The 23,968-nt window shown below is 44.3% G+C and overlaps 2 protein-coding genes across 2 annotated transcripts; one reads left to right on the forward strand and one right to left on the reverse strand.

The window, feature by feature from the left end:
* Positions 1 to 107: 107 nt before the first annotated feature.
* On the reverse strand, positions 108 to 17,272 carry polr2b (RNA polymerase II subunit B). Its single transcript, XM_023992602.2, has 24 exons — positions 17,127 to 17,272; positions 16,596 to 16,668; positions 16,334 to 16,484; positions 16,115 to 16,227; positions 15,784 to 16,003; positions 9,537 to 9,695; positions 9,273 to 9,437; positions 8,967 to 9,163; positions 5,873 to 5,992; positions 5,540 to 5,726; positions 5,270 to 5,413; positions 4,947 to 5,086; positions 4,689 to 4,800; positions 4,194 to 4,547; positions 3,858 to 4,026; positions 3,643 to 3,739; positions 3,466 to 3,560; positions 3,048 to 3,298; positions 2,288 to 2,377; positions 1,849 to 1,956; positions 1,469 to 1,582; positions 1,200 to 1,360; positions 764 to 959; positions 108 to 462 (listed from the first exon to the last, which is right to left on the reverse strand). The coding sequence occupies exons 1-24, from the start codon at positions 17,143 to 17,145 to the stop codon at positions 373 to 375; spliced, it is 3,525 nt and encodes a 1,174-aa protein (XP_023848370.1). The 5' UTR covers positions 17,146 to 17,272; the 3' UTR covers positions 108 to 372.
* Positions 17,273 to 17,476: 204 nt separating this feature from the next.
* On the forward strand, positions 17,477 to 22,417 carry noa1 (nitric oxide associated 1). Its single transcript, XM_023992610.1, has 7 exons — positions 17,477 to 18,867; positions 19,985 to 20,149; positions 20,345 to 20,559; positions 21,187 to 21,318; positions 21,535 to 21,651; positions 21,767 to 21,884; positions 22,006 to 22,417. Exons 1-7 carry the CDS (start codon positions 17,565 to 17,567, stop codon positions 22,236 to 22,238), a joined length of 2,283 nt encoding a protein of 760 aa, XP_023848378.1. The 5' UTR covers positions 17,477 to 17,564; the 3' UTR covers positions 22,239 to 22,417.
* The last annotated feature ends 1,551 nt before the right edge of the window (positions 22,418 to 23,968 follow it).

A 23,968-nucleotide genomic window follows, 5' to 3' on the forward strand; every position in this document is an offset into this window, starting at 1 on the left:
AACATTTGTGTGACACTATGAAAGTGTGACACTATGAAAGCAATATATCAGTTTTTCAAATCCAGAGCAAGCTAGCTACAAAACACTGAATGAATAGTGTGACAGCACATTAATAAACATATTTATTGTAGTTTTATAAAAATAACAGACAATCTTCCTTCTTTTCCAAAACAGTGATATCACAACAAAAATACTTTTGCAGACAAAAACGCAAGCCTGACCATTAGCATCAAAACAAGTTGACTGTTGCATTTAGTTTTAAATCAGTCTCCTGATTCTCCAGCTCTCCCACTGTAGAGACAAGTGATGTCCTCGACATTCCTGCCACACATAATTGAATTCCTGTCGACTCGAAGGGGTTTGGTAGCGCTCCTAACTGGTCATCATACGAGGGGCGATACTCATGGACATGAGCTCCTGGAAGAGCAGCTTGCAGGCGTACGGCATTCTGACCAGGGAGATCTGAAAAGATTACATTGTACATTATCTTAATCGATAAATCTTCAGCAACAAAACTAAGGCTATAGAGGCCCAGAGTCAAGAYTTTTTATAGGCTAGTCATTTTTGAACTCTAATCTATAGGACACATTTCACTATACTGTATTGTAGTTAGAATCAGAATTGACAGTTACAGTAATAAAGGTATAATGATATAAACAACAAATTAATAGGCCGACCTAAGCATAAACCATGTTAAATAAAGGTGACATAAAAAACAAATAAAATAAGAAACAGGGACACTGGTGGTGGTGTTGACACGTACCTGTGTTTTGTTGCGACAGCCCCTGCACTCGTAGGTGTGCGTGCGGGTGTTGGCGATGGCCATGAGGCCACAGAGGTTGCAGACGTGGACCTGGTAGGGGTCGGACGCCTCGAACAGCCTCTCACGCAGGAACTGAGCCGCGCCGTGGGCTATCTGACAATCCCGCTCCATCTCCCCAAAACGAAGACCTCCGTCACTGGGTGGACAGATGACAGCATGGTTAGTAAAGCGGGCCAAATCAGGGCCTGTATGAACAAAGCATCTGATCTAGGATCTAGTACTTTTATTAACATCTAAAAAGACAGAACTGATCATAGATAAGCTCATACTTAAAAAGTCGCTTTATGAATACGAGCTCAGAAGTGCATACCCAGTGCACTCCCATGGTGCCATAAAGGGAAAAAGTCATACGTTAAATTATTATTAGTGTTCTTACCGTGATCTGCCCTCCATGGGCTGTCTGTTGAGGATCTGGACTGGGCCTCGAGCCCGAGAGTGGATCTTGTCGTCCACCATGTGCTTCAGGCGTTGGTAGTATGTGGGCCCGAGGAAGATCTGAGAGGTAATCTTACGGCCGGTGAAACCGTTGTACAACACCTAGAGGGGGAAGATGAAGCCAGTCAATTGTACTCTCTAGACAGACTAGTGTGAAATAGTTACTATAGAAAGTAGGATGTGAATGGTGAAGGGGGCTGATGTCCTGACCTCGTTGCCCCTCAGGTGATATCCGTATTCAGACAGCAGGTTGGAGACTTTCTGCACGTTGACCGCATCGTTGAAAGGCGTGGCGTCACCAATCTCCCCTTTGTTGGCTGAAACCTACAAGGTGAAAGGAGGGCGGGAAGGTGGAAACGTTGCTACAAGAAAACTGCCATCCGCAACACTTAATTTACATGACGTCTAAAAAATAAAATGTCCTACTTGATTTTTTATTTTATTTAACAAATTCTCACTGACCTTTGTAATTTGTAAAAGATCTAATCTAGACGACAGACAATCCTATTGGTTTACTTATTATCAGTTTACGGTCGTAAAAGGAGTAAAAGTTGAAGTGGGTGGAGGAGTCATTAGACAGGCGACAGTACCTTGCCCTGCAGGCACTCAATCAAATGGCCGACTGTCATACGAGAGGGGATGGCGTGGGGATTGATGATGATGTCTGGGGTAATTCCCTCGCAAGTGAAGGGCATGTCCTGCGGAAAGCATCGGAACAATGGACATAGTTGACTTACAAAGACTTCTGCATGTGGGTTCCAATTTTCGGAACCAGTTCTTCTAAGGGATATCCTCTTACAGGAACGTGGCACATTCTTCCATGTTATATTTAAAATCAGTTTTATAGTACATACTCCTTCTGGGATGTTGTTTAGMATTTCCTGTGAAGAGACCTTTGTTTGTATTTATGTTCAGTCTAAACACAATATGTCTCTAGACAATTGACCAGACAGCCTGGATCAATGACATACTGTGTAGTCTAGCGAAGAGTAGGTAGACATGGCATGAAGAACATGTCTAATACTTCACCTCCTGTCTGTACTGAATACCACAGGTACCCTTCTGCCCGTGTCGACTGGCAAACTTGTCACCGATCTGGGGGATACGAACGGAGCGAACCTGGCAAGAAAAAAAGAAAAGAAATGGAGAAGAGTTAAATCATGCCACAAGTAGGCAGATGAGTGTCAAGTGTAAGGAGGCCTCATAACCTTCAAATCTAACTTTATTTGTCACATACAGCAGATGTTATTGCAGGTGTAGCAAAATGCTTGTGTTTCTAGCTGTGCAGTAAGGTTAGAGGGTGCAATATTCCGTCATGTTTCATTTAGTCAATCTGTCAACAACTCTGATTTGGCTTCTTGGTCTTGTTGCTTCTATGGAAGAAATGGGGGTGGCAGGTAGCCTAGTGGTTAGAACGTTGGGCCAATAATAATTGCTGGATCGAATCCCCAAGCTGACAAGGTAAAAATATGTTGTTCTGCCCTTGAACAAGGCATTTAACCCACTGTTCCCCGGTAGGCCGTCATTGTAAATAAGAATTTGTTCTTAACTGACTTGCCTAGTTAAATAAAGGTCACACACACAATGCTGCTTGTAAAACTCAAGTCATGGTTAATTCAAACCTGCCCCTACTGTGGATGTAACTGCCTACCCTGAACTTGACAAATGAGAAGTAGAGCTGTCAACAGGAGTAATTTGTTACCATGTTTGTTTTTATAGCCTACTACTCGCGTTGTCAAAATGTCACAAAATGTCACTACTGGGGAAATCTAGAGGACTCATGACACACCCTAATCTTGCAGAACTTGTAGCCCTCCTGGTTGAGGGTGACCATGACTTGGTCCACGATGCCCGTCTCGCTGGTGCGGAGGAAGGTGCTGCAGTCCCTCTTGGTGTAGCGCCGGTTGGTGCTGTCCAGCTCGTCGTCGGTCTCCGGCAGGGTCACCGTCTTGCCGATGATGACGTCCTCGCCGGAGACACGCACGCCGGGAGCTATCAAGCCGTCGTCGTCCAGCTTGTCGTAAATGGCGTGCCTCATGCCTGAGGGAAGGGGAGGACCATTGGGTTGTTCAATGAGAAATTCTCTTTGTATGAATGCCAATTTAACAGAAGTTGCTGATGGAAAATGTATGAGATGGAAATAGTAGGCTCTGGTTTTATGGCTGACTCCTTTACATTTTTAAGATGCCAAGATGCCTAGGACGTACCCGAACAGGTTTCGCGTGTGGGTTTCTCAAAGATTTCCTCCTGATCGAAGCCTTTCTTTGACTCCTGTTCTTTGTAGGAGCGGTAGAACACAGACCTGAAATAAAAACACTTATTTCCACATTTCGTCTAAAGTCATTTTCACATCAAATTGCAGGTCTTCAAATCACAGCACAAACCTGAAGAATCCACGGTCCACCGCAGAGCGGTTCATGATGACAGAGTCCTCCTGGTTGTAGCCAGTGTACGCCGCAATAGCCACAATCGAGTTGATACCTAAACCAGGCACAAATGGAGGATTTCAACGAGCCAGAACTAAAAAAACGGCAGATATTTTTAGGTCAGAGTTAAAGAGTGTAATTGGCTGCCAATTCTGCAGTGCTCCAGTTCTCACCTGCAGGGAGCTCTCTGAAACGCAGGTACTCCATAGAGCGGGTGGTGACTAAGGGTTTTTGAGGGTAGTAGAGCACGTGGGCCAGGGTGTCCATCCGCACGTGGAAGTTGGTGATGTACACACCCATGGCTTGTTTACCCATAGCAGACTGGTACGTGTTTCTGGGAGACTACACGGGAAAAGTATTGTATTCATTGATTTACAGTTAAAATGGATGGATAAAAATCTTAAATTTAGGATGTTTCATAGCCACGTCTTAGCATAGATATTATTGCATCTATTCAATCAGCCCAATAAGAAAACCTACTTTAGGAGCATCCTATTTTTTTGCCGTACCTGGTTGTGATCGGGGAAGGGGATGATGGAAGCACAGACTCCCAGGATCATGGAGGGGTGGATCTCACAGTGGCTGTATGTAGAACAGTAGGCCACGCCCTTCTCCTGGAGGTCGTCAGGGGTCATGGCCAGCATTACAGTCTCCTCCTCCAGGGTGTCGATGTACTCCACCACACCGCTGGCCACCAGGTCCTGCCAACTGTAGTTGTTGTACTCCCTCTCCTTCAGCTGGTCAATGTGTCTCCTCTTCAGCAGCAGCTTCTGTTTCTCTACGATCAGCAGAGGACGACAGATCCTCCCGGCGTCCGTGTAGATGCGGATCTCCCTCTCTCGGATGTCTCTGATCATGGACACCTAGAAAACGGGTAATAGTGTATGAGAACATAGAAAATCTGAAAAAGGGGATATTGGGTTTTTATGTGTAGGTTCATTTAATAATAAAATAATGAAAATGTCAGAAAAGTCCTGAAAATCTGGAACAATTATATCTCTTACCTCAGACACAATGATGTCCATCTGCCTCCTCAGTTTCCTCAGTGTGTTCATCAGCTGCTCTGGGTCCTTGTGTATGCCCACCCAACAGCCATTGACAAAGATCTTTGTGGCACTGTTAGGGTAGAATTAATGGAAAACATCAGTTATGCAGATAAATGCAGATAAAACAGGTTGAAAAGCTTTTCAGAGACATGACAGAATGTTTTTGATTCTTTCTGGATTAATAAAGAGCAGTGTGCTGCCATCTGCTGGACTCACTCCGCTATGGCTGCCGGTGAGATCTCCTCCAGGTTCTCCATGCTCCACTCCTCCAAAAACTCCAGGATGGGAGAGGGCTGGGAGCCCACAGAGATGTAGGCCATGAGGGCCAGGTTCTTCACTAGGCCTACAGCATGACCCTGGGAAATAAGACAGGGAGGGGGACATACAAATGGGGGACAAAATAAGCAGGGACAACACTTTCAATGTCAATTGTAAGTGAGAGCTTGCTCCTTGTGGGTAACATTACAATTTGGCATCATACAACAACTGACCCCCTTGATAATGAACAAAAATGTGATTTGGAGTGGTATTGGGCATACCTCCGGGGTCTCAGCAGGGCACACCATGCCCCACAGCGTATTGTGAAGCTGCCGGGGCTTGGCTAGCTTGCCGTCCCTACCGATGGGGGAGTTCACACGACGAAGGTGAGAGAGGGTGGAGGCGAAGGTCAAGCGGTTCAACACCTAAAAACAGACGAGGAATGTTGTAGTTTTTAATGATGATAAACAAATCCTCTTAGAGCAGCATAATTGCAAACTAAGCTATAACTATATAGGGATGTGTGCCAGATGTGTTCTGCCTTGTGTTACCTGGGACACTCCAGCTCTGGCCTGATGGGCCTTCTTGACGTCACCCCAGTTCCCCGTGGCCAGAGAGTACTTCAGGCCGTCGGAGATGATTCGTGTCTTGATGGCCAACTCCAGGTTGAAGTCTTTCCCTCGGTCAATAAACTTTTGGGCGTAGATGCGGATCTCTTTCAGCAGGTTCTTGAACATTCTAAATTGGTCAACAACAAAAAAAGAAGCTTCCATACATATTCTCCAAATGCTCAGTTTGGATAGGAGTGCGGTTTACACAAAGTTGCACTACATCTGAACGAAAGCTTTCTAGACATTTTATAGGTGCGTCTCTTTAGGACTTACCCACGGAACAGGAAAGCCAACAGCGGCCCAGCCAAGTCTAGTCTCTTGTTGCCATAGTGATCCCGGTCGTCCAGCTCTCTTCTGCCCAGGGCCGCTAATAGGAGTCTGTGGACCATGTACCTGCAGACAGACACACAACTGAGTTACATCAATACGTCAAACAACAACATATAGCATAAAGACCATTGCATGCAGAAACGTGACGCCGTCATAACCATAGAATAACATAAAGAATGTCCAACAGAGACCTGGTGAGTTACACAATCTCTATGGCAGTGGTTTCAACCTGTGGTCAGCAAAGTTTGTAATACAAATTTTAAAAGTTGAAAATGGCAGAGTTAAATTATGTTATATACAATTTTACATTACTTTTCACAAGGCAAACTGTTTAACAGACATCCATCTGTAATAATAGGCATTTAATATATTACATTCACTGATAAAATTGACTCTAAATGTGACCACTAAGAAGGGAGGTGGAAGGGGTATCCAACTCAAGGTGTCTCCCCAACTTTTAAAATATTTTCAGGCGACCCTCCCCTTGTACTGTCAAATAAATTGAACACCATCCCCCCCTCATATAATGAACTAAAAATAATGTTTTAGACCACAAATAACAATAACTGCGTTTATAAATGTGGATATCGACTTCAGCATGCTTTTGTGGCACAGTTCGATGCCATGCAGGACTGCTGGCCAGAAGATTCGCCGACCACCACAGATGATCTCACTCTCCCTGCCTGTTTCATTACTTCACGATCAGAGCTGGTTGCAGACAATGATCAGCTAGGGTGGAATCAGATTTAACATTTTTACACCATATTTATAATTATATAAAATATATACAACATTTGTTCCACCAACAGGTATCTGTGCCAATGCACCACACAACCAATAAACAAAACATACCGACTACGGGCACTTCAATATCATGGTTTGCGTTTTCAACACCACAATAAATAGACTATGTCAATCTCAACAAACAGAAAACACATCCATGTCCCATTCTTCTCTGCAGATCCTCTCAAGCTCTGTCAGGTTGGATGGGGAGCATCGCTGCAGAGCTATTTTCAGGTCTCTCCAGAGATGTTAGATCTGTTTCAAGTCCAGGCTCTGGCTGGGCCACTCAAGGACATTCAGAGACTTGTCCCGAAGCCACTCCTGCGTTGTCTTGTTGGCTGTGTGCTTAGGGTCATTGTCCTGATGGAAGGTGAACCTTCACCCCAGTCTGAGGTCTTGAGCGTCTGGAGGGAAAACCCTTGTACATTTTCCCATCAGAGTTGCGTTTCCTAATCAAATTGACTTATTGCAGATAAAAGTATGTGCCTAAATACGTAGTGCACATAAAAATCACTTTGAGATTAAATTCCCCATGTACTGAATAAAAAACTACATGTTAAATGGGTTTCCATGGCATTTTCAACTCTACTGATGGTTTTGCTACAAAAAATGTTGAGTAGGTGTGTGCGCCCACTCTGCTATTGGTACATGCACGCTAGCCAACAGGTTGCAGATACAGTGCAGGTATATCCTACTACATGAGATTATTATAGACATAAATGCAAGATTATTTCTATTTGTCAAATGGCAGCCAAGCATCGATCATCATCATTGGGGAGGCAGGGTAGCCTAGTGGTTAGAGCGTTGGGCTAGAAACCGAAAGGTTGCAAGTTCAAATCCCTGAGCTGACAAGGTACAAATCTGTTGTTCTGCCCTTGAACAAGGCAGTTAACCCACTGTTCCTAGGCCATCATTGAAAATAAGAATTTGTTCTTAACTGACTTGCCTAGTTAAATAAAGGTAAAATATATATTTTTTAATCAAGCCACCAGAATAAGACCCTCCATATTTATTGAAAGGAGCATCAACCTCATCACTGTGAAGTTCATCATCATTTATTTAATCTGTCATGAATTTTTTTATCCAACACGTAGGCTACTTTACTGCATAAAAAGGTTGGATGGAAACCTGGTTAATGTCAAGCCATTTTGCAGATGCTGGAATTATATTTTGGATGAATCTGCACATTCCTAAAGGAGACTTTTGAAGTAGCCTAATCAGATTAAAACATTGTGACTGGTTGTGTTAATGCCACATACAAAAAGGTAACACATTTTAAATGTGAAATGATAAATATTTCCACCATAGAGAAGCTTTCGGTTCTAGGTGCGCGAGGAATAGCCACTAGGATTGGAGAGGAGGCAGAACGTGCGTTAAGATTTCCTGAATAACTAGGCCTGCTGGGAGCATACAGTTGAAGTCTGAAGTTTACATACACCTTAGCCAAATACATTTAAACTCAGCTTTTCACAATTCCTGACATTTAATCCTAGTAAACATTCCCTGTCTTAGGTCAGTTAGGATCACCACTTTATTTTAAGAATGTGAAATGTCAGAATAATAGTAGAGAGTGATTTATTTCAGCTTTTATTTCTTTCATCACATTCCCAGTGGGTCAGAAGTTTACATGCTACCAAACACTAATTGAGTGTATTGCCTTTAAATTGTTTAACTTGGGTCAAACATTTCAGGTAGCCTTCCACAACCTTCCAACTATAAGTTGGGTGAATTTTGTCCCATTCCTCATGACAGAGCTGGTGTAACTGAGTCAGGTTTGTAGGCCTCCTTGCTCGCACACTCTTTTTCAGTTCTGCCCACAAATGTTCTATGGGGTTGAGGTCAGGGCTTTGTGATGGCCACTCCAATACCTTAACTTTGTTGTCCTTAAGCCATTTTGCCACAACTTTGGAAGTATGCTTGGGGTCATTGTCCATTTGGAAGACCCATTTGCAACCAAGCTTTAACTTCCTGACTGAGGTCTTGAGATGTTGCTTCAATATATCCACATCATTTTCTTTCCTCATGATGCCATCTATTTTGTGAAGTACACCAGTCCCTCCTGCAGCAAAGCACCCCCACAACATGATGCTGCCACCCCCGTGCTTCACGGTTGGGATGGTGTTCTTCGGCTTGCAAGCCTCCCCCTTTTTCCTCCAAATATAACGATGGTCATTATTGGTGGTCCCCGGAATGGAAAAGATTGAGAACTCCTGCTCCATGGTCATTACATTAATATAACATAATAAATACTCACCCTAAGAAATAGGCCTTCTTGGTCTCACAGAAGTCACTGACTCCGACGTGGGGGAGCACCTCTTTCTGCAGCACCTCCTTGGCGTACTTGATCCTCCGCTCCTTGGTGACACCGGGCTTGGCACCACGAGAGCCGATGAAGTTCAGGGCAACGTTCTGCTCCTGGATCACAAAGGCCTCGTCCAGGGAGGGCTTGACCTGGTGGAGCACAGCACATCAGATTAGAGGTGTGGATGAATGGGTGGGCGGTGAGAAAGGGGGGGGCAGGAGTATGTTTCATGTGTCAGTTACAATGTAGAACTTTTACCATCTCCATCATCTCAGGGTCGTCAAAGTCGTAGATTATGTGCTCCAGGATGTCTCTGTCGGACACAAAGCCCAGGGCTCGGAACACTATGATGATGGGCACCTCCTGTCTGATGTAGGGCAGAGTGGACACGATCCTCTGACCAATGGCACTTTTCTTCACCCCCTGGGAGAAAAAGAAACAAAACAAAATGTTGACATGTAAATATCTGGGATGGTAGAAAATTTGCCAGTAAATTTAGGACGAGGTATATTTGTTTCTCACCTGTCCTCCCCTGGCCATCATGCTGACCCAGATGGAGCTGGTGGGGCGCGAGGAGTTTTCCAGGCAGGAGCGGCACTCCCCTGTGTACGCGTACTTTGAGTCCTTCTTGGCGAAGACGTACACTGTGTTCGTGGCCATCTTCTCCTGGGCGATCAGGACCTGCAAACCAAACAAGGCAATTGCTATCAATAGCTCAATTGCAAAAGCTTGTGTTACTGCTCACTCATTAAAACCAGGGTTGGCTAGGTTCCTTTCTTAATGTAATCTGTTACAGTTTACTAGTTACCTGTCCAAAATTGTAATCGGTAACATAACTTTTGGATTACCTAAACTCAGTAACAATCTGATTACTTTCAGATTACTTTCCCCAAAAATGAATATTACCAATTGAACGACACCTATTGCAGGATAAATCAGTGTTAGAGTTTACATAGCTGGCCATATATGGATGTTTCATTTTACTTTATGGGTTGGTTATGTAGGCTTCGTCTAACCCATTGCTTGCTACTACAGATAATAATACGATTAGGCTATATCTTTACATTAAAAACCAAAGTCTGGCAGATTTCTAGTCATTCCAATTAATTTAATACACCTTGGTCTTCAAGAATAGGACTTGTAAATATAGATATACAGATTAGCCAAACTGTTTTACCTGAGCATAACCAAAACCGAAGGACTTATTAACCTACTCGGTTTGTGATTTTGTAGGCTACACCACTGCTGTCGTCCTTACCTCCAAGCATTTATTCAAATTGGATAATCTTTGAATTTCCGATAGCAGTAGGACCATTTAAAGAGATAGTGCCTTCAGAAAGTATTCATAGCCCTCGACTTATTCCACATTTTGTTGTGTTACAGCCTGAAATTTAAAAAATAAAAAGTTGTTTTTAGAAATCTTAGCAAATTTATTGAAAATAAAATACAGAAATCTCATTTACACAAGTATTCACACCCCTGATCATTACATGTTAGAAACACCTTTGGCAGCTATTACAGCTGTGAGTCTTTCTGGGTAAGTCTCTAAAAGCTTTTCACACCTGGATTGTACAAGATTTGCACATTATTCTTTTTAAAATTCTTCAAGCTCTGTCAAGTTGATTGTCGATCATTGTTTCAAGTCTTGCCATAGATTTTCATGCCTATTTGAGTCCAAACTGTAACTAGGCCACTCAGGAACATTCAATGTTATCTTGGAAAGAAATTCCAGAGTATATTTGGCCTTGCATTTTAGGTTATTGTCCTGCTGAAGGGTGAATTTGTCTCCCAGTGTCTGTTGGCAAGCAGACAACCAGAATTTGCCTGTGCTTAGCTCTATTCAGGTTATTTTTACCCCCCCCAAAAAACTCCCTAGTCCTTGCTGAAGACAAGCATACCCATCCATACCGATGACAAGCATACCCTAGTCCTTGCCGATGACAAGCATACCCCATGACAAGCATACCCTTGCCAATGACAAGCAACATGATGCAGCCACCACCATACTTGAAAATTTGAAGAATGGTACTCCATGATGTGTTTGATTTGCCCCAAACAGGACACAAGGTTAATTTCTTAGCCACATTTTTTGCAGATTTGCTTTAGTGCCTTATTGCAAACAGGATGCATATTTTGGAATATTTGTATTCTGTACAGGCTTCCTTCTTTTCACTCTGTCAATTAGGTGAGTATTGTACAGGACAGAAGAAAAGGGAAAGGGGACATTAAGGTGAAGCAGTCCTCTAAAGACACAAAAGACAATAATACAAGAAACAACACTTCTATTGCCTCTCCCTCTACGATACGCACTCCCGGTTTGGTTTGGAGCGAGTAGTTGCATTCCGCTTTGCTCCACAGGTAGTATTACAGGTAGTATTACATTTCATTTCATTACAGTACAACAGTTTGATTTGTTTGATCTTAGCTGGCTACATAGCCGTCTTTGTATCCAAGATAATTGTGTAGTCTAGAGTAATTGTCGAGGTTACCTAGCCAGTTAGAGGTTACCTAGCCAGCTACACTTTCAAACAAATAGTCAAACAACGCAGCCACTGCTAGCTAGCCATTTCACCAGCCAGCAGTACTATATCATTTTAGTCAATAAATTTTTGCAACGTAAGCTAACTTTCTGAACATTCGAGACGTGTAGTCCACTTGTCATTCCAATCTCCTTTGCATTAGCGTAGCCTCTTCTGTAGCCTGTCAACTATGTGTCTCTCTATCCCTGTTCTCTCCTCTCTGCACAGACCATACAAACGCTTCACACCGCGTGGCCGCTGCTACTCTAACCTGGTGGTCCCAGCGCGCACGACCCACGTGGAGTTCCAGGTCTCAGGCAGCCTCTGGAACTGCCGATCTGCGGCCAACAAGGCAGAGTTCATCTCAGCCTATGCTTCCCTCCAGTCCCTCGACTTCTGGCACTGACGGAAACATGGATTACCACTGATAACACTGCTACTCCTACTGCTCTCTCCTCGTCTGCCCACGTGTTCTCGCACACCCCGAGACTTCTGGTCAGCGGTGGTGGCACTGATCCTCATCTCTCCCAAGTGGACATTCTCTCTTTCTCCCCTGACCCATCTGTCTATCGCCTCCTTTGAATTCCATGCTGTCACAGTTACCAGCCCTTTCAAGCTTAACATCCTTATCATTTATCGACTCCAGGTTCCCTTGGAGAGTTCATCAATGAGCTTGACGCCCTGATAAGTTCCTTTCCTGAGGATGGCTCACCTCTCACAGTTCTGGGTGACTTTAACCTCCCCATGTCTACCTTTGACTCATTCCTCTCTGCCTCCTTCTTTCCACTCCTCTCCTCTTTTGACCTCACCCTCTCACCTTCCCCCCTACTCACAAGGCAGGCAATACGCTTTACCTCATCTTTACTAGATGCTGTTCTTCCACTAATCTCATTGCAACTCCCCTCCAAGTCTCCGACACTACCTTGTATCCTTTTCCCTCTCGCTCTCATCCAACACTTCCCACACTGCCCCTACTCGGATGGTATCGCGCCGTCCAACCTTCGCTCTCTCTCCCCCGCTACTCTCTCTCTTCCATCCTATCATCTCTTCCCTCTGCTCAAACCTTCCCAAACATCTCCTGATTCTGCCTCCTCAACCCTCCTCTCCTCCCTTTCTGCATCCTTTGACTCTCTATGTCCCCTATCCTCCAGGCCGGCTCCTCCCCCCTCCTGCTCCGTGGCTCGACGACTCATGCGAGCTCACAGAACAGGCTCCGGGCAGCCGAGCGGAAATGGAGGAAAACTCGCCTCCCTGCGGACCTGGCATCCTTTCACTCCCTCCTCTCTACATTCTCCTCTTCTGTTCTCTCGCTAAAGCCAATTTCTACCACTCAAATTCCAAGCATCTGCCTCTAACCTAGGGAAGCTCTTTGCCACCTCTCCTCCCTCCTGAATCTCCTCCCCTCCTCCCCCCTCCTCCCTCTCTGCTGATGACTTCGTCAACCATTTTGAAAAGAGGTCGACGACATCCGATCTCGTTTGCTAAGTCAAACGACACCGCTGGTTCTGCTCACACTGCCTACCCTGTGCTTTGACTCTTTCCCCTCTCTCTCCAGATGAAATTCGCGTCTTGTGACGCCGCCGCCCAACAACCTGCCCGCTTGACCCTATCCCTCTCTCTTCTCCAGACCATTTCCGGAGACCTTCTCCCTTACCTCACCTCGCTCATCAACTCATCCTTGACCGCTGGCTACGCTTCCGTCTTCAAGAGAGCGAGAGTTGCACCCTTCTGAAAAAACTACACTCGATCCTCCGATGTCAACACTACAGACAAGTATCCTTCTTTCTTTTCTTCCAAAACTCTTGAACGTGCGTCCTTGCCAGCTCTCCTGTATCTCTCAGAATGACCTTTTGATCCAAATCAGTCAGTTTCAAGACTAGTCATTCAACTGAGACTGCTCTTCTCTGGTTCACGGAGGCGCTCGCCACTGCTAAAGCTAACTCTCTCTCCTCTGCTCTCATCCTTCTTAGACCTATCGCTGCCTTTGATACTGTGAACCATCAGATCCTCCTCTCCACCCTCTCCGAGCTGGGCATCTCCGGCGCGGCCCACGCTTGGATTGCGTCCTACCTGACAGGTCGCTCCTACCAGGTGCGTGGCGAGAATCTGTCTCCGCACCACGTCTCTCACCACTGGTGTCCCCCAGGGCTCTGTTCTAGGCCCTCTCCTATTCTCGCTATACACCAAGTCACTTGGCTCTGTCAATCCTCACATGGTCTCTCCTATCATTGCTATGCACGACACACAATTAATCTTCTCCTCCTCTGATAACCAGGTGGTGAATCGCATCTCTGCATGTCTGGCAGACATATCAGTGTGGATGACGGATCACCACCTCAAGCTGAACCTCGCAAGACGGAGCTGCTCTTCCTCCCGGGGAAGGACTGCCCGCATGATCTCGCCATCACGGTTGACAACTCCATTGTGTTCTCCTCCCAGAGTGCTAAGAACTTGGCGTGATCCTGGACAACACCCTGTCGTTCTCAACTAACATCAAGGCGGTGACCCGTTCCTGTAGGTCATGCTCTACAACATTCGCAGAGTACGACCTGCCTCACGCAGGAAGCGGCGCAGGTCTAATCCAGGCACTTGTCATCTCCCGTCTGGATTACTGCAACTCGCTGTTGCTGGCTCCCTGCCTGTGCATTAAACCCCTACAACTCATCAAACGCCGCAGCCCGTCGTGTGTTCAACTTTCCAAGTTCTCTCACGTCACCCGCTCCTCCGCTCTCCCACTGGCTTCCAGTTGAAGCTCGCATCCGTTACAAGACCATGGTGCTTGCCTACGGAGCTGTGAGGGGAACGGCACCTCCGTACCTTCAGGCTCTGATCAGGCCCTACACCCAAACAAGGGCACTGCGTTCACCACCTCTGCCTGCTCGCCCCTACCCTGAGGAAGTACATTCCCGCTCAGCCAGTCAAAACTGTTCGCTCTCTGGCACCAATGGAACAAACTCCCTCACGACGCCAGGTAGCGAGTCAATCACCACCTTCCGGAGACACCTGAAACCCCACCTCTTTAAGGAATACCTAGGATAGGAAAAGAATCCTTCAAACCCCCCCCCCCCTTAAAAGAGTTAGATGCACTATTGTAAAGTGGTTGTTCCACTGGATATCATAAGGTGAATGCACCAATTTGTAAGTCGCTCTGGATAAGAGCGTCTGCTAAATGACTTAAATGTAAATGTAAATGTATTGTAGAGTAACAATGTTGTTGATCCATCCTCAGTTCTCCTATTACAGCCATTACACTCTGCAACTGTTTTAAAGTCACCATTGGCCTGATGCTGAAATCCCTGAGTGGTTTCCTTCCTCTCGGGCAACGGAGTTAGAAAGGACGCCTGTATCTTTGTAGTGACTGGGTGTATTGATCCAAAGCATAATAAATAACCATGCTCAAAGGGAAATTGAATGTCTGCTTTTTATTTTAATCTACCAATAGGTGCCCGTCTTAATGAGGCACTGGAAAACCTCCCTGGTCTCTGTGGTTGAATCAGTATTTGAAATTTCCTGCTTGACTTACAGATAATTGTATGTGTGTGGTACAGAGATTAAGTAAATCATGATAAACACTACTATGGCAAACATAGTCCATGCAACTTAAGCACACGTTTTGTCCTGAACTTATTTAGGCTTGCCAAAACAAAGGGGTTGAATACTTAAGACTAATTTCAGCTTTTGATTTTTAATTAATTTGKAAACATTTCTAAAAGCATAATTCCACATTGACATTATGGGGTATTTTGTGTAGGCCAGTGACACAAAATCTCAATTGAATCCATTTTAAATTCAGGCTATAACACAACAAAATGTGGAAAAATGTCACGGGGTGTAAATACTTTGAATACTGTAGCTTACAAAAGCCTATTCTTGCTTTTTTCCTGCAATCGTTCAAATGCATTTAGTGTGTCATCATAGAGGTCTTTGACTTGTGGTCAGACTCACTCAGGCGGAACAGACCTAAACTTGCACCTTTTTTCAATGCTGATTTGAATATCATTGATAAAACAGGAAGGTGTCAAAAAARAAATACAGGAAGGTGTCAGGAAGGTGTCAAACATCTTTTCCGAATTACTAAAAGCTATCTAGTTTTTTTTTAAGTATCTGTCATCTGATTACAATATTTTTTCTGGTAACATAACAGATTACAKTTTTTTCATAATATGTTACTCCCCAACCCTGATTGAAACATAGAATAAAGACCAGAAATCTGCCCTGAAGTCCACCCTCTACTTTCTCTCTACTTTTACCTTCTCTGACCCATTGATGATGAAGTATCCCCCGGGGTCCAGTGGGCACTCGTTGAGCTCACACAGATCACGGTCTGTCAGGCCGCTGAGCAGGCAGTAGGTGGAGCGCAGCATGATCGGGATCTTGCCGATGAAGGTCTTCTGGTGCTGGGTCTGCAGCTGGTCCTCACCCTCCTTGATGATGGTCTTGGTGATGTCCACGTACAGTGGAGCAGAGTACCTGTATAATACAGATGTGGCCCTAGTCGACACTGGCAGCACTGAAGGTTGCAAATGATGTGCGAGGGAGATTTATCGTGATAAAAGTATGGCCCCAAATGAGCAAACTTACGTAAGGTTCCTGAGTCTAGCCTCGTTGGGCATCATAGGCGACGGGGCTCCATCTCTTTCCCAGTGAGTGGGTTTTGAAAGGTAGATCTGCTCAAACTTCAGCAAGTAGCGTGGCTGTAGAGCAACAAAAAGGGAGCGTTAACAGGGCATTAGTAAGTGCCCTCGTAGAGAGAGGCAATACATGGAGCAGAATATCTGAAAGCGCCTGTCTGTCACTCACCGGATCCTCCACCTCTCCAGAGGTGTGCTGGGCCTCAGCCTGCAGGTCAATGGGCGGGGCATCCTCCACGATCCTCTGCACAGACATCTGGATGAACTCGTCAAAGGAGTCCAGCTGCTGTCGCACCAGGCCCTTCTCATCAAAATAGGAACTGTAAGGCGCAGCAGAGAGGATAGTGTTATTTGAACAAAAGCAAACTGCATAGTGTATGCTACATGAGGATACAAAAAAATAGGAGAGATAGGTAAGAGCATAATTTTACCTGATAACAATCCAGCAAGCTTCCTGCCATAAATCGGGGGTGATTTCATCCTCATCCTCATCGTATTGGATGTCTGAGATCACAGAATTTGGATAATAGATCACAGAAGATACATCAAAGAACTGAATATAAACGCAGTGACATAACATTAGCCAAGGTCCTAACTAGTTAATGGAGTTTTCTACAGCACAACAACTGATAGACACAAAGAAAGGTATTTTAAATCTGCAGACCTCAAAGACTTGCTAACTTTGTTTTTTCAACATGGCATGATGTGATTTTCATATAAGTAGGCCTAGTTGAAAGTGTGATTATAGCTAGGTGTTTAGTCTGGTGAAACCAGACAACTAATTAACTAGGCAATTAGTTAACTTCGCAAGCTACATAGCGCTAGTATGCTTGCTAGCTACTGTAGCTATCTATTCTTGGTGATGTGCATATTAGCTTGTATGCTAGCTAGCAGCAAGCTAGCTAACTACATTATGTAAAACAATAACGCATTCGACTCAAATGGCTGAAATACCAACAAACCTTCATCTTGGTCATACATGGTTACTGCTGATTCCCTCTCGTGTTCGCATAAATAAGCAGAAACCGACTTTTAAATAATCAACAGTGTCTGATTCAACGCTGTCTAACATTACACATTTTGCTAAATGAACACCAAAAATATCGATGGTCAAGCCTGAACGTCACTTCCTATACCAACGTTATTATTTTGATGTGCAAGAAATTAGTCTTAACTAAATATGTTTACTACTCTGATCTAATATTAGCTATTATGATCAATGTTTTTCTAACAAACAATATGTTTTATTATATTATATGTCGAATCTTAATAGTTGTAAACGTAAATAAACGGCCTTTCCGGATACGTAAGTTCCTGTCAGGATATTAATGGTTTCTTGCACCAGCGACTCACATGCGTTTTTATTCAAGGTTATGTTTTCTCACTGTGATTTCTAATGTATGATTCAATTGTATTCGTTTGTAAAGATGTATAAATTGTTGCAAGTCCCGATACGTGAACTTGTTACTTGTAAATGTTCTCGACATCTTTCAGTTCCATGTCTATCTGTAAAGCATAGGACCAAATGGATATCATCACCTGCTCTACCAATGCAGTATACTTCTGTGTTAGGAGGAAGCGGTTTCCATCARGCACTTCCTTTTGTATTGAATGGCACATGGATGACCAGGTTTTACAGCACTGCAAGAGGAGCAAGCGGTGAAACTCAAGAGCTGGGTAAAAATGTAAAAAATCAGGGGACACACGCCTCCATAGAGCCAGAAAAAGAGGAGGAATTTGTTTTCATGGACTACATTGAGCCAGAAGATAGTCACGTTGACCAACTTCGTGGTCAGCTCCATGTGAATGCTGTCCCCATGATTTCCAAAGAAGACAAGAGGTTGCCGCCGAGGTCAGGCTCCGAGAAGCAGCAGAGAACTCTGGAGCAACAGCTGCGGTCATTGAAAGATGGGGCCGTCACCAAACTGGAGATGGTGAGCCCTGATTCTCTCATCGAGTTTCATGATGTAGGGTTCCCTCTCAAGGAAACAAGTAAGAAAAAGAAACTTAAAGGACAGCAGAGAATCTATGGTACACCAGATATGGAGGAACCTGTCAGTGACACCTGCTGCAATGGATGTGGCGCAGTCATGCACTGCATTGCACCTGATGTAGCAGGCTATCTTCCAAGTGAGAAGTATAAACTTTTGCTAGAGGAAGACGAATTGAAAAAGGCAATTTGTCAACGTTGCTACTTGCTCACACACCACCAAAAGGCATTGACTGTCAAGATGTCCAAGGAGGAATATCGGGATATAGTCCGCAGGGTCAAATCAGAGAAAGCATTGGTACTGTTGATTGTGGATCTTCTGGACATCCCAGACTCCATAGTACCAGACTTGCTAGAGCTTGTTGGCGAAAACAAACACATAGTGGTTCTGGGTAATAAAGTGGACTTGCTCCCTGGAGACTCTGAAAACTACTTGCAAAGGATTAAACGTCAGCTTTCCATGTACTGTGCTGATGTAGGCATTTCCAGTGATAATATCAAAGATACCCACCTCATCAGTGCCAAAACAGGATACGGAATAGAAAATCTCATCTCAAGTCTTCAGAGATCGTGGAAGTACAAGGGAGACGTGTATCTGGTAGGAACAGCCAACGCTGGGAAATCCACACTGTTCAACAGTCTACTGGAGTCCGACTACTGCAAATCCAGGGCCTCAGATGTGATCCACAAAGCTACCATATCTCCATGGCCTGGTAAGATAGAGCTGCCCTGCCTGTAACCCAAAGTTCCACTATAAGATGCATTACAAACACTCAAACAAGGCCGTGAACAAAAAGCTTCTTGTTGAGTATACCAAACATTAGGATCACCTTCCTAATATTGAGTTGCACCCCAGAACAGCCTCAATTCGTCGCGGCATGGACTACAAGGTGTCAAGCATTCCACAAGGATTGCTGGCCCATGTTGACTCCAATGCTTCCCACAGTTGTGTCAAGTTATCTGGATGTCCTTTGGGTGGGGAACCATTCTTGATACACACGGCAAACTGTTGAGTGTGGATAAACCCAGCAGCGATGCAGTTAATTTTACAAATATTTTGTTGTATTTTACCCCCTTTTTCACCCCAATTTCAATCTTGTCTAAACGCTGAAACTCCCCAACGGGCTCGAGTCATGCATCCTCCGAAACATGACCAAACCGCACTTAACCCGAAAGCCAGCCGCACCAATGTGTAGGAGGAAACGCTGTTCAACTGACGACCGAGGTCAGGCACAAGGAGTCGCTAGAGTGTGATGAGCCCCGCCGGCCAAACCCTCCCCTAACCCAGACGATGCTGGGCCAATTGTGTGCCGCCCTATGGCACCCGGCGATTACGGCCGGGTGTTATACAGCCCGGGATCGAACCCGGGTCTGTAGTGACGCCTCTAGCACTGCGATCCAGTGCCTTAGACCGCTGTGCCACTCGGGAGGCCCCTCAGCGTTGCAGTTCTTGACACAAACAGGTGCGCCTGGCACCTACTACTATACCCCATTCAAAGACACTTAAATATTTTGTCTTGCCTGTTCACCCTCTGAATGACACACACACACATACACACACACACAATCCATGTCTCAATTGCTCGAGGGTTCAAAATCCTTCTTTAACCTGCATCCACTCCTTCATCTACACTCACTGAAGTGGATTTAACAACTGACCTCAATAATGGATCATAGCTTTCACCTGGATTCACATGGTCAGTCTATGTAATGGAAAGTTCCTAATGTTTTGTACACTCAGAGTATGTCCGTTTGTGTATAGGCTTAAGTCTCTCTAAAATGTTGAAAACAAATTCTTAAATTGTATTTGAAATTGAATATGATCCACAGGTACAACCCTGAACCTCCTGAAGTTCCCCATCATCAACCCCACACCGTATCGCATGTTCAGGAGGTCCGAGAGGCTCCAGAGCGCCTCCAAGCAGACCGAGAGTGATCTCTCTCCACAGGAGCTCAAGAGACTAGAGCAGTTCAGCAAGCAGGGCTACCTAGTGGGTAAGAGATTGGTGTTGGGTGTTGGGAACACGACTGATGGTAACCCTAACAGGGTAGCCTAAATACCAAGGGGTGGAATTGGACAACCCATACAGCTTAACCCTTGGCCTTCTGTGTTTTCAATGGCTTGCATTGTTGCTTATAGATTTGTACTCTTAATGCAGGGTAATTATTAAAAATCCTATGTTGGTTTAGGTCGCATTGGGAGGACGTTCCGTACCAACGTAGAATCCAACAGAGGCCTGATAGAGTTTGATCCTGATAGTCTGGCCTACGGAGAGGATGTGATTGACAAGGAGGAGAGAGACCGTACTCTTTCCAACCCTTCTACGGAAGTGCACTTGACGCTCAACGAACTGAAAGACGCGCACTGGCTCTATGACACCCCTGGCATCATGAAAGAGCATGACGTGAGCTACTTCCTATTCGCTCTTGGCTCCACTGTTACTGCCAGGCTAAAACTTTGCCCATATTATTTCATAGATTGCAATGCAACTCATTACAATCCTGGAATCTGTCCAAAATAGCAACCTATTGGTCAAAAGTTGTGCACTATATAGGGACTAGGGTGCCATTTCAGACACACGCCTGCATCCACTTGAAACGGCATGTATGCATGATGTAACTGTTTACCAGCACTAGGAGAGAACACTTGGGACTAATTAATACCCTTTGACTATGTTTCCCTTCTGATGCTAGTGAGTTGGCAGATGAAAGTAGTTCCTTAGCTTATCACCTGGGGGAGAAGGAGTCCCTTGTTATTCCTCTCCTATTACTACATCACGTTTGGAAGTATCATTTACACAAGTGGGATGCCAGGATACATTTACAATGGAACAGATTTATGGATGTGCAGTGGAACAGATTTATGGATCAACCATCTTGCGTGTCACTGCAGTAGATTTATGTTTAGTTAATTATTCCATTGTACCACTCTCATAAAAGTTTTCTTATAAGACAAGCCCTGACTAGTGTTGAACAGAACAATGCCATCCATTCATCTCACACCCCCTCTCCCCCTCTCTCATGTTTGTTAGGTCCTCAATCTGTTGACAGAGCAGGAGGTGAAGTTGGTGGTGCCCACACAAGCCATCGTGCCCAGGACGTTTGTGTTGAAACCTGGAATGTCGATTTTCCTGGGAGCTCTAGGCCGAATTGATTACCTTCAGGTGAATGCCTTTCATTGTTGCTTATGTCCTTGAGCTGTTCTTGTCTATTCATGTTCCGTATCATGTCACTTTCATGTTTTGTGTGGACCCCAGGAAGAGTAGCTGCTGCAACAGCTAATGGGGATCCTAATAACAAATAACCATGCTCAACTGTGACATCGAAACAGTGGTGCACACTTCTGTCTTTGACTTTGAGACGTAATATTAATTTCCCAGGGTGAGAAGTCTTGCTGGTTCTCAGTCATTGCTTCCAACCGGGTCCCGATTCACATCACCGGTCTGGACAAGGCTGACAGCATTTACCAGAAGCATGCTGGTCAAATCCTGCTGGGAGTAAGTTGATGCTGCTTACTTAACTCAGTTAAGGACATAAAAGCTCTTCCTGAAATGGTACAACAAAACAAGTTTACAAATAATGTTATCAACATGAAGAACTCTGTGTGGATAGGTGCCAATGGGTGGAGAAGAACGCATGAAGGAATTCCCCCCTCTTGTCTCCCAAGATTTTGAGCTGAAGGGGCAGGGTTATCCGAAAGCCAGTGCTGATATCAAGTTTTCCTCTGCAGGTAATACACACATAATTACAAATTGATCAACCAGCCGACCCAGACGTTTCAGGGTTGGTATTTTTCAAAAGCGTAGTGCTACCGAATATATATATATTTTTAAAATGTATTCTATTCTTAGGATGGGTGGCAGTGACAGGAGTGGAGGGGAACAGTCTCCTGCTGCGTGCCCATGCTCCAGTGGGTGCAGGGCTCTCCCTGAGGAGTCCACCTCTACTCCCCAACATCGTTAACCTGAAGGGAGAGCGCATCAAGATGTCTGTTGCTTATAAGACCAGGAAACCCCAGGCCCTGGTGGACACCAGCCTGTCCTACAAAGGAGCAGAGAGGCTCAAGGTGAAGAAGAAAAAATGAAGTGCGTAACAACCTCTATGGGGCAACAAGGGTCTTCATGTCAAGAGGCTTTTTGTACTGGATATTTATTCGTGATACAGCACTTTCAGTTATGGATTTTTTTCCATCTGTGTTTTGTAAAATTGGCTGTAAATGTAACGATTATAAATAACCTACATATAAACAGTTGTATTTGTTTATCGATGTGTAGACTTGTGCTTCAATTTACATTGCTTTCTTTCCATTTAGACAGCAGGTAGGGAACCTTTTAGTGAATAACTTTTTTTCAAAGTATTTTGAAACGTAATATACTTTTTAAACGTATTAGTAACTGCAGAAAATGTAAGAAATGGAAAGGAATCACGCACCAACAACTTTTTTCATTTAGAAATGTAGAGCAGAAAATGGTACAGGATGTTTGTTTTAAATACACAAAAAGGTTTTAAACAGCCAATTGTTTTCAAAGTCTTGGGGACAATGTCCAATAACTCCCCACTTTGGTGAAGGTGTTAAAGTTTGTTGGCATTTATTGAATTGAAAAATAGTACATTTCTTCACTAACTGAAAACAGTAAATGACGGGTATACAGTGGGGCAAAAAAGTATTTAGTCAGCCAGCAATTGTGCAAGTTCTCCCACTTAAAAAGATGAGAGAGGCCTGTAATTTTCATCATAGGTACACTTCAACTATGACAGACAAAATGAGAAAAAAAATCCAGAAAATCACATTGTAGGATCTTTAATGAATTTATTTGCAAATTATGGTGGAAAATAAGTATTTGGTCAATAACAAAAGTTTCTCAATACTTTGTTATATACCTTTTGTTGGCAATGACAGAGGTCAAACGTTTTCTGTAAGTCTTCACAAGGTTTTCACWCACTGTTGCTGGTATTTTGGCCCATTCCTCCATGCAGATCTCCTCTAGAGCAGTGATGTTTTGGGGCTGTTGCTGGGCAACACGGACTTTCAACTCCCTCCAAAGATTTTCTATGGGGTTGAGATCTGGAGACTGGCTAGGCCACTCCAGGACCTTGAAATGCTTCTTACGAAGCCACTCCTTCGTTGCCCGGGCGGTGTGTTTGGGATCATTGTCATGCTGAAAGACCCAGCCACGTTTCATCTTCAATGCCCTTGCTGATGGAAGGAGGTTTTCACTCAAAATCTCACGATACATGGCTCCATTCATTCTTTCCTTTACACGGATCAGTCGTCCTGGTCCCTTTGCAGAAAAACAGATGTTTCCACCCCCATGCTTCACAGTAGGTATGGTGTTCTTTGGATGCAACTCAGCATTCTTTGTTCTCCAAACACGACGAGTTGAGTTTTTACCAAAAAGTTCTATTTTGGTTTCATCTGACCATATGACATTCTCCCAATCTTCTTCTGGATCATCCAAATGCTCTCTAGCAAACTTCAGACGGGCCTGGATTTGTACCTGTCTCTTATACACATCTAGATGTGTATAAGAGACAGGTGAGATCTTGCGTGGAGCCCCAGATCGACAGGTGTCTTTTATACTGATAACAAGTTCAAACAGATGCCATTAATACAGATAACGAGTGGAGGACAGAGGAGCCTCTTAAAGAAGAAGTTACAGGTCTGTGAGAGCCAGAAATCTTGCTTGTTTATAGGTGACCAAAAACTTATTTTCCACCATACTTTGCAAATAAATTCATTAAAAATCCTACAATGTGATTTTCTGGATTTTTTCCCCTCATTTTGTCTGCCATAGTTGAAGTGTACCTATGATG

The sequence above is a fragment of the Salvelinus sp. IW2-2015 genome, linkage group LG8, assembly GCF_002910315.2.
Source record: "Salvelinus sp. IW2-2015 linkage group LG8, ASM291031v2, whole genome shotgun sequence".
Taxonomy (NCBI): domain Eukaryota; kingdom Metazoa; phylum Chordata; class Actinopteri; order Salmoniformes; family Salmonidae; genus Salvelinus; species Salvelinus sp. IW2-2015.

Coding starts and splice junctions, on each gene's coding strand:
- polr2b (XM_023992602.2), bottom strand. Junction 16,004..16,114: donor GCTAGACTCAGGAACCTTAC/GTAAGTTTGCTC, acceptor TGTATTATACAG/GTACTCTGCTCCACTGTACG. Junction 5,727..5,872: donor TTGGCTTTCCTGTTCCGTGG/GTAAGTCCTAAA, acceptor TGACCAATTTAG/AATGTTCAAGAACCTGCTGA.